We start from the raw sequence: 10527 nt of genomic DNA, 5'->3' as shown, positions 1-10527 counted from the left end.
TGCCCAAGGGAGCCACTTGCAGCTCCCGCGCGGATGGAGGGACGCCCCGGTGGGGCCTGCCAGGGGCAGCGCCTCAGAGCTGTGCCGGGGGACTCGCCCTGCACACAGGCTCGGACAACCGGCCCTCAGGGAAGTCCGGCACCGAGATGACCACCGCTCAGAGACGCCCCAGGGTCCTCCTCCCTGCCCTTCCGAAAGCCTCTGTTGGGGGAGGGGAGCAGGGTGAGGAAGGGAGGGGGGCAGGGGGAGGAAGGGGGAGGGGGAGGAGGGGAAGGGGTGGGGAGCACGGGGAGGAGGGGAGGGCGGCAGGGCTGCCTGAGCATGCCCCTCAGCCCCGCGGGCTGGCTGGGAGCCGGGTGGGCTTGTCTCGGGAAGACACTTTCCAGGGGCGACGCCCCAGCCCGCAGACTGTCCTGGAGCCACACGGCCACAACCACTCACGAGCTGGGTGGATGCACAGTCCCCCCATCTTTCCGGACCCGTGCTCTTCTTCCTCCACTTGGCCAACTCGGCCTGCCTGCTGAGGCTCGGGGACGGTGCCGTGTCTGTCTGCCGTCCACTGCTGCCCGGCAGCCGGGTCACAGCCCAGCTGGGCGCCCGCCAGCTCAGGGGACCCTGGACGGTCGTGTAGCCTGTGTGCCCCCGTGTCCCCACCTGCTGACGTCCCCTGGTGGCCACACTGCCCCCACGCCGGTCCCTCCCTCCGCGGTGTCTGTGGCCCTCCCTTCGGCCGCCCACCCTGTCCAGGAGCATTGGATCCACAGGAGAGCTTGGCGCAGTGGGCCTAGGGCTCTGGGGTGCTGTCTCCCCTCCCCGTCTGCACAGACTAGGAGCCTAGCTGCTTTGACAGCCAACGTCACGGGCAGCACCCGGTGGCCGGCCTGGCAGCCAGCCCTGCACCCGCTCCTCTGGGCCAGGGTGACGCAAGCAGACCCCGCACTCCTGGCCTCGCTGGGCCCGTGGACGTGCCGCTGCCCCTCCTCACACTCCCTGTGCTTTGAGCCAGGGCGAAACCGAGGCCTACCTCTGTTTTGACAGCACTCGGGCCTGTCCTTCCCGATTGAGAACTTCCAGGCCCGGGCGTCAGGAGGCCCAGATTCCTGCCCAGCCTGGCCCCACACAGCTGGCTCCTGAGTTGGGCATTTGTCCCCTCCAGACCTCAGAGTCTTGGTTTCTCAGCTGAAAATGGAAATATTCCCAACCGCGCCAGGCCACTGGGAGAACTCGCGAGGCTTGCTCATGAGCAGGCTGGCTGGCGCTGGGTGCTGCCGCTGCCCCTGCAGGGCGGGCAGCCCCGCGCTGGGCCCACCGGAGGCCTGAGGGCCGCTGCAGACCTCCTGCCCACTTCCGCAGGCCTGGGCACCCTCCTGACTCTGGGACCGTCGGTACCCCGGCCCTGCCCCGCCCCCAAAGCGGGGTCAAGCGCCTGCTCCCTGCTAGCGTGCCCACCCGGCCCCCTGCCCCCCGCCCCATGCCCAGCCCAGCTCATGGAGCCCCCAGCCATCTGCCCAGAGGCCCCCCCAAGGTCGGACAGGTGGCAAGACTCTCCCTCTCTCCAGCCGGTGTGGGCGAGGCTGAGGGGGCTCTGGGGGAGAAACAATGAGTGGGGGGGGGCACGCCTGCCAGGGGGGCGGGCATGAGAATGAGTAGCGTATGGCCCTGTGTGAGCACGTGTGTGTGCAACCATGCGTGTGAGTGGCTTTGCCTGCTGTGTAGTGAGCGTGAGTGTGTGTGTGCACATGTGCATATAGGACTGCACATGTGAACCTGTTTGCATCGTGTGCATGTGTCATACATGTATGGGGTGCACACGTGAGATCGTGTGTGGTGTCTGTGGGTACCACCCCGCTGCACCCCCACACTGTGGCTCCTGCCCGCTCCCTGGTGGCCCTTCCTCTGGAAAAAGAGTGAGGCCGATGGGTGAAGTGAGCTCCCGAGGTCACCCGGGCACGGCCTGAAGGGCACACTGGCCCCGAGAACTCAGACACGGCGATGGTGAGTAGGGCGCCATGGGGCACGGCAGCCATCTGCTCTGGCCACACCGGCCACTCTCAAAGTGGGGACTGTGTCTGTCCACTGAGGCTCCGCTGTAACAAAGTGCCACACACCTCGTAGCCTCGACAATGCAGGTTATTAATTTAGAGTTCTGGAGGTCTGAAGTCCGAAATGGGCCCCACGGGGCTAAAATCCAGGTGTGGGCAGGACTGGTTCCTTCTGGAGGCTCCGGGGGAGGATCTGCTCCCGTGCCTCTCCAGGTTCCAAAGGCACCTGCCTTCCTCCCTGCTCCCCTTGGCTCGGGGCCACACCTTCCATCTGTAGGATGAAGATGTGGACGTCCCTGTGACCGGGACCAGGAGGGGAGAAGGGTGAAGGCAGAGCGGGCTCGCCGAGTGCCGGCGGGTGGGGCAGGGCCCAGGGGCCAGGCAGTAAGGGCCATCCTGCGGCCCGGGGTTAAGCTGGAAGCATCCATATGAACCCACGGCTGTCTACGGACGGGCCTGCGAGCGAGGGCCCACGGGGCACAGAGGTCTTGCAAGGTCACCCTGCGGAAAGGAACCAGAGCACCGGCTGAGCCCGGGTGGGGCAGGGGAGGTGCAGGGGCAAGAACACGCTGTCCCACGCAGGGGGCAGGCCACCAGACTCAGCCCACGCGGAGAGGCTCCCACCTGCCGGACGGACGATTCGAGCTTCATCCAGGAAAGGAAGCCCAGCAGTTTGTAACCCAGCCCGTGTGTTTAAACTCATGCATAATGATGCTTTCAAAACTACCGGTCATTTTCAGAGGAACCAACTTTCTTTTGAAAAGAGGTAAAGAACCAGGCATTCACCCTGCCGTTCCCACGTGACACAGCCATCGGAGAACCAATGTGTGGTGGAGGCTGCTCTTCTTTACGGGAGACTCCAGCTGACAGATGGGGGAGGGGCCACAGGGCCGAGAATCCAGGGTCAGTGGCCCCAGGGAGTCAGCAGACCTCAGTGTTGATCATGGGTGGCTGCTAACATCACGCCCTCTTTGGAAGGGCACACCACCACCCAGGATGTGGCCTTGCTAGAGAAATCAAACAGAACTACCGGTTCCAGGAAACCGGGGACAGAGGACAAGCTAAACACCACCAGAGGACACACAGCAAAATCCAGACGAGAGGAGGTTCACAGGACGACCACGGAACTGCAAGAAAGCCAAAGGCAGACAGATGAGAGCGTCTACGTTACAAGAGCGATCATGGACATGCCAGCCAGGTGTGCGGTCTGACCTTTATGGAGATCCCGACTCAGACAATCCCCAAAATGGTTTAGAGACGATCAGGGAAACGTGGCCGCTGAGTGGCATTGGGGAGCCACTGTAATTTTTCGGTGCGGATAATAGTTTTGTGTTCAAAAGATTCCACCTCCATGAAACTTCTAGAAAAGGTAAAACTGCAGAAAAAGGAGTTCCTGCATAAAAAAAAATTCACCATTCACACAGAGAGAGCCCCACTGACCGGGGGAGAGAGGGGCTGGTTCTTGCACCAGGTGATCTCTTTTTTGGAATGGCAGGGCTGGGCGACACCGTGGAAGGCAGGGGGGAGTCCCTGCAGGTGGCAGAGAGACGCCCTTCCCCCTCCGGGAGCTAAGGGGCAGGGAGGGTGTGGGAAGCGGGGGGTAGTCCCCAGAACACACGTGACCTGGCCAGGGCAGCCAGGAGCAGAAGGTGGACAGGGGACAGGAGGGGGCCTGGGCTGGGACAGGCTGTTGGGGACACCCATTTACGGCCACCTGGCTCACAGTCTCCTGGGGCAGGAGAGCGGGGCCTGGCTGTCAATTGCCTGGTGTAAAGACTGCCCGTGGCCAACCTCAAGCTGCCATCATGATGTCAACTGGCTCACCACCTCCCCCAGATTTAACTATTGGCCCCCAAGAGCCGGTTCGAGCCGGTAGGAGCTGGCCCCAGCACCCACGGCAGCCCTGTGCTGACCCAGCTCTTCCACGCCGTGGGCTCGGGGGTCCGGCAGGCCTGGCAGGTCGGCTTCGTGACGAGGTCTACAGTGAAGGGGGCAGGGCGGGGGCGCTGGGTCTGTCGGGTGGGTCACAGGGATGCAGATAACAGAATCCACGCCAGATGATTTAAGCACAGCGAGGTTTATTGAGAGTTCAGAGGCAGTGAGGACAGCAGGCTCAGACTTTAGACCCAGCTTCCGGGAGAGATGGTTCCAGAAACCAACCCAGGCTCCTGCACTTGCCACAACTCCAGAACATTCCATCTCTGCCACGGTCTGCCCAAGCAGCCCTGCCTCCTCCCCAGGTAACTGAGTCCAGGATCAAAGTCTCATGTACATGCATCTCTGGAGAACGCGCTGCAAGGGAGCCTGGGGAGCGTGGTGCAGGAGGGCAAGCCAGCCAGGGCCGGGCCGGTGCACGGCACCCACTGAGGGGCCCCCAGCACCCAGGGCCAGGCTGTACTGCGCTGCTCAGAACCCCTAGGAGACTGGTCCTCGAGCCCCGGCCTTGACTTTGCCGAACGCTGGGCAGAGCTGTTCAGTTGAGCCTGGCCCCACTCCAGCCCCCCGCAGCGGGGAGTCCACCCGCACACATTCCTTAGGCCTCCGAGGGAATGCAAGCCCCCCCAGGCGGCCCCTGTAGCACCATGCTGTGCAGCCCCTGCTTTTAACCGCCGGACACCCTCATCTCCTGCCCACGACTACTGTCCATTAGCAAACATACATCCAGACTGGGTTTACCCAATCTCATGTCTAGTTTAAAACTCATCCACCCCCTGTAGGCCAAGCTGGGAACTGGGGGCCCTGCAGCGCGAGGCGGTCCCCGGGGCCCGGGCTATAGGGCCGTGTGCAGGAGCGAAGCTCTTTTGTGCATCCGCAGCTGCAAGCACCCCCAGTCCCAGCCCCGCAGAAGTCCCGGGGGTGCCTGTCCTGCCTCCCACAGCCTGGCAGGCAGCTCCTGGGAGAGGTCTGGGAAGGGCTTCTGGAGCGGAGCTGGGAGCCTCCCCCTCACCAGGGAGAGCCCCCGAGTGTCAGCACGGCCCATCCCACACTGGGCCACCCGAGAGAGTGACCCCAAAGCCCAAAGAGGAGGGAGGCTGGGGTACCAGGAGGCCACGGGCGTAGGGCGCCCCCGCCTACGGTCAGGGTCAGGGGTGGGGCTCTATCCACGGCGAGGCTGGGGACCGAGGGAGCAGCTCAACCAGAGCATCTGGGCAGGGTGACCTGGCTCCCAAAGGATTCCATGAGCCCCTCTCTGGCCCTCGTCACCCCCCTGGCCCTGCGGCCTCCCTAGAAGCCAGAGCCCCACCACCCACCCCCAGGGGAAGGGAGGAGCCGTCCCCACCCCAAGCTGGGTGGCTGTTCCAACCCTCTGCCCCATGGGGAGCCCCCAAATCACCCTGCCCTGACCCCTGACCTGTGAAGTGTTACCTCCTGTGGCCAAGGAGCTTTGCAGACCAGGCCATGTGTCTGTATAAAGTGCTCTGAAGGTCCCTATTCGGATCACAGTGAGAGCCGGGGGCCACCCATGTCCCATAGGCTGTGACCCCATTGCCCCCGACAGACGGGGCAACCCCTTTGTCCTATACCTGACACTGTCAACACGGATTCTCTCAACGAGGCCAGCGTGACCCTGCCCAGCCTCTGCAGATTTAGGACGTGGTCAACCACCCATCGGGGCAGGGGTGGGGGCTGCGTCAGCTGTAGGGCCTGCGGGGGCATCCAGCGATATGTGCTCACACACGGCAGCAAGGAAGGGGGTGGGCCCAGGCAGGGCGTCATCCTAAGGGGTCTCTCAAGGAGAGAGAAAAGGAGGGGCAAAGGGGGGAGGATGGCTGTACCCCGGGAGAGCAGAGTGCTCCCGGGTACCAGGGGTGTGAACTCCCATGAGCAGGAAGGAGCTTTGTGGTCCCGAAGTTTAGGGATTTGGTGGGCTTCTTTGGAGGAAGGTGTCCACTCTGGAATGGCCCCTGAAGGGTGAGGGTCCCAGAAAGACCAGGAGGGCCTGGCAGCCCGACGCTCGGCTCAGGGTGACAGGGAGAGGACCCTTCTGGTGTGTCCAGGGTCCTCGGAAAGGGGCAGCCCCACCCCATTCCCCATGCATCCCCCGAAGAGCCGCATTTGGGTGGAACCCAGGATCTGGGCTGATTCTGGCACAAGAGGAAATGGCGAGTTCCCTGGCAGCGGGACAGGGCCCCCCAGGGCAAGGCTTCCCCCACAGCAAGGCGAGGCTCTCCCCAGGACATGAGTAGCAGCCACAGGACCCTGGCACATGACTCCGCATCTCTGTCAGGTCACCTCCCTTGGGCAAACCCACAGGTGGTGAGCTCCTTGTGTGGTGGGACCCCTCTCCCCACTGTGTGCGCCCTAGCATGGGTGGGCAGGGGGACCCAAACCACCCAAGGAGCCTGTGCCCTGCTGGTAGGCCAGCAGCAGTGCCCACCCGGGTCACTGGGACTGACAGGCCACAGGAGGTGGTGCCCAGGCCCTGCCTCCCATCCCCGCACCCCTGGTCTGGGCAGAAGTGGGGTGCTTGTGTGTGGGAGGGTATTTGGGAGCTGTCCGTCATTTCTTTGTAATGCACCATAACTGAAAAAATCAGGACCTTGCTTGGATGGGCCTTTTGGGTGTCAGCTGTGGAGTCTGGATCTCTGAGTCAACCCGTAGATGGGATCAGGTGTTCAAGGCCCACCTGAGGTCATAGGACAATCCCCTGGTACAAACCACCCTCTATTTTAATTCTTTCTAAGCATCTGCTTCACGAGGCTTGTAATCTGTACACCTTAAGTTCATAAGCAATTTATCCCTATTTGTGCTCCCCCCCCCACATATTTGAAGCAATTTAAAAATAAGCACTCTTAAAAAAGACATCAAAAAATAAAACTAGAAAGACGGCTCACAGTTAGGTGGAGGTAACGTCTACCCTGAATGTAGAGTAACACAGCTGAGAGAATGCTGAGTTAGCTCTGAGATTCCTGGGGGCAGAGGTGAAGACAGACAGAGACGGGGAGACAGAGAGGGAGCAAGGCAGAGGGTTCCTGTTGCTGGAGAAAAGGTAGCATCCCACTGACCGGCCTTGACACACCGAACACCTGCCCTTGAGAAGGAGCGGCTTCGGTGTTTGTGAGTAGGGAGGCAAGGCACACTGCAGACCCAGGATGACGGGCCTTCCCCCGGACCAGGCACAGACACTGGTAGGACTCGCGGCGGGGACGCACGACACTGGCCCCCTTGATGATCCACTCTGGACCTTTCTCGGGTTTCTGTCCGTGGTTTTCTTGGTTTGGGGGTCTTAGGGTTTCTCCCCCACTCTCCCCGGACTGAAATTTTGGCACAATTGCTACTCTTAACCAACACTCTGAGAATAAACAAAGTTGTTCAAAGGTTAGTTTGAACAACTACCTGTTTCACTTACCTCTCGAGAAAAACCTGGTCTCTACTACTTTGCTCTGGAAAGAGTTCTGCAGTCAGATGGGTTCAGGAAATACTACCAGGGGGACAAGGTAAATCGGTTCTGCCTTCCACAGATGAGTCTACACCCCACCGTCTGTGGGGCAGACCTCACACGCATGGACAAGAGCCTTTCTTCTTGGAATGCCATTCACACCCTACAGGCGCCACGCGGCCGAGGCCAGCAAAGCGCAAGGGACATGGGACGTTATGACAGACGGCCTGGTTTTAAGTCCCAGAGGGGTCACTGCCTGACTGTGTGGTCGTGGGCAACGCCATTTCTCCAAACTCTGGCTTCCTGGCCCCTCAAGTGGGCCTGATGGTCACATTTCGGACTTGAAGCGTGGCGCAGTGACTTGCAACACAAGGGAGGGGTCTGTGGGGGCAGAATGCCGCTCAGAGGGGGCTGGGAGGACCCAGTGCTCGTGGCACCAAAAGCTCGGGTCAGCCACCACCTGCTACGGAAGTGAGGGGGACAGGTGGGCGGTGTTCTGCTTCCGCCAGCAGGCACTAGGGCACTGGGCTGATGGGGTCCTTGGACACGGGGGCGCTGGGCAGGGACTTCAGGTACTCCAGGTGCCTCCTGGCATCCTCCTGGTTCTGGCGCACGTAGTACACGACGTAGGTGATCACCATGGCGAACCAGCCGAACATGGTGACCAGCATGGCCACGTCGGTGGTCTTGCGGTGGGTGCTGCAGAAGCTGACCCCGGAGTCCAGAGCCTGGATCAGCGGCTTGCCCACGAACTCCTCCTGCGCGGCCGTGTGGCAGGCGATCTCGTCCACAGACTCGGGGTCCAGCTTCAGCTCCCACAGGGCCTCCTGCAGCGCACACTCGCAGTGCAGGGGGTTGTGGGACAGGCGGATCTTGGCGCTGAGCTTGCCCAGGGCGTCCTTCGGAATCCTGCGGATGCGGTTATGCGACAGGTCCAGCAGCCGCAGGCCCCCGGCCAGGCCCGAAAAGGCAGCGGGGCCGATGGTTTCGATGGTGTTCTGGGACAAGTCCAGCTCCCTCAGCTGGCTCAGGTGCTGGAAGGCTCCGTTAGGGATGTGGGTGAGCTTGTTGGCATCAAGCTTCAGGAGCACAGCGCTGGCGGGGATGTCCCTGGGGACCTCCTGCAGGCCCCTGGCGCTGCAGTGGACGGCCACGGCCCCGGCGTGCTCAGGGCACTGGCAGCTCTGTGGGCAGGAAGCGCCCAAGCGCAAGCAAAAGAGGAGGATGAGGCAGGACCCCCCCGCGGGGACCGGCAGCGACGAGGGGCTCGGTCTGCCCACAGGGCCCATGCTGACCGCACCTGGGGCCGGGGCGGCGGTCTCCTCCCACTGGGTGCTGCAGACCTGCGCTCTTCCTCACTCCCCCGGCCGCCGCTGTGCAAGTGACCATCTGACACAGGCGTCAACGCTCCCTCCTTCCACGCAAGGAAAAGCGGTGTTCTCCTCCAGCCCTAGAAGAGAGCGGCAATCAGCACCGCGGTGCCGCAGGGAACCCCGGGGAACACTCGGACTCTGCGGGAGATGTCACGGGCACACTGAAGCATCTGGCCAGCGGGGGTCTCTGCAACTTCTCTCCGAGATTCCCAACGCCACCCCGACGAGCAAGGGCAGGTCGCGCTGACCGCTGGCTGCTCCGGGAACCCTGGACACACCCATGGCACACCTACGGGAGCGGGGGCTGGCCCGCCGGAGGAGGGGCCACCCCTCCGAGCTCCTGAGGCTGGAAACCAGGAAGACGGGGCTGCAGGGGTTTCCTAAGAAAGAGGGATGCGGGGCAGAGGGATGGGCAAACGACCGGCGACCGAGCGGTGCGCGCTCGTGGCCGCCGGGGTGGCGGCTGTGGCCGGGGTGGCGGCTGTGGCCGGGGTGGCGGCTGTCGGAGCTGAGCACTTCGCTCATCCTGACAGCCCTCACAGAACTGTAAGCACGGAGAGAGCCCTTCTTTGTCAGCCCAGCGGGGACGAGCACGCGGCCCCGGGGGCGGCGCCTTGCATTTCAGTTGTGGTGGAGAGAGAAGGAAAGCGAGAAGGGAGAAAAGCCAAGCCCTGGGCGCGCGGCCGCGCTGGGGCGTGGAGTGGCGGGGCCGCGCGCGGGGCCTGGCGGGCGGGGCTGGGACCCCAGACCCCGGGATCCCGGGACCCCGCGACCCCGGGCGGCGGACGGGCGGGGCGGGGGCTTTACCTGCACGGCCGCGTCCGGAGGCCGCTCTGCGCGAGGCTCCCGGCTGCTCGGAGCCCGACCCGGAGCCACACCCCGGCGCGGCGGCGACCCCGAGCCTGCGCCCACCTCTGCAGCCGCTCGGGACACACGCGGCTCGGCCTTCGGCTCCGCGGGGCGGGGCCTGGGGCGGGGGCGGGGCCTGGGCAGAGCCTTAAGGGCGAGATGGGGTGGGGCCTGCGGGAGGGGCGGGGCTTGAGGCGGAGCTGTGAGGCAAGAACAGACGGGGCCTGGAGGCGGGGCCTGAGGCGGCGGAGGGGTGGGGCTTGGGCGGAGTCTCTGATGGGGCGTGGCCAGGACGAAGCGGGGCTTGAGGACCAGAGGGGCCCGGCCTGGGGCGGAGGGTATGGCCGGGCTTGGGTGGAGTGTGGGGTCTGTGGGACGGGAGCGGGGCGTCACTCTTAGACGGAGGGTGGGGCGCGGGGAGGGGTGGAAATCTCAGGGTCTGTGGGCGTGGCTGGGGGCGGGCCGTAGGGCCGCAGACCCCACCCCTGCTTGTGCGGCTTACGCCCGCGCTGGGAGCAGTGCCTTCCCCGCGGCTCAGCCGGGCGCACCCAAGCTGGTTAACGTGTTCTCCGCCAGGCTGGGTCCTGCCCCAGACCGTGGCCCCAGCCCCTACCCTCCCGTGTTCTGAGTAGGTAATGTGGGGGTGGGGTCTAGCATTTAAGCTGGATTGGAGCCATCTTTAGGGTTTTATGAAAACAGCCTTATTGTGGTGTAGTGACACACAAAACCTCATATTTACGTTTGCTGTGTTTGACATCTGTATACACCCGTAAAGCCGTCACCACAATCAACAAAGTAAATAGCCCAGAGTTTCCCCTTTCGCTCCGGCCCCCTCACCAGGCAAGTACCGGTCTGCTGGGTCATTGTACATCAGCTTGCATTT

The 10527-nt window shown here is 63.3% G+C and overlaps 1 protein-coding gene across 1 annotated transcript; it reads right to left on the bottom strand.

The window, feature by feature from the left end:
• Window positions 1–4112: 4112 nt before the first annotated feature.
• Window positions 4113–9737, bottom strand: LRRC3 (leucine rich repeat containing 3). The gene is made up of 2 exons (XM_027585074.2): window positions 9603–9737; window positions 4113–8872 (listed from the first exon to the last, which is right to left on the bottom strand). The coding sequence occupies exon 2, from the start codon at window positions 8709–8711 to the stop codon at window positions 7938–7940; it is 774 nt and encodes a 257-aa protein (XP_027440875.1). The 5' UTR covers window positions 8712–8872; window positions 9603–9737; the 3' UTR covers window positions 4113–7937.
• Window positions 9738–10527: the final 790 nt, after the last annotated feature.

This window comes from Zalophus californianus, chromosome 1 (genome assembly GCF_009762305.2).
Source record: "Zalophus californianus isolate mZalCal1 chromosome 1, mZalCal1.pri.v2, whole genome shotgun sequence".
In the NCBI taxonomy this organism is placed as follows: Eukaryota; Metazoa; Chordata; class Mammalia; order Carnivora; family Otariidae; genus Zalophus; species Zalophus californianus.
Note: the sequence above shows the minus strand (reverse complement) of the source record. Positions and strands in the feature narration are given on the sequence as shown.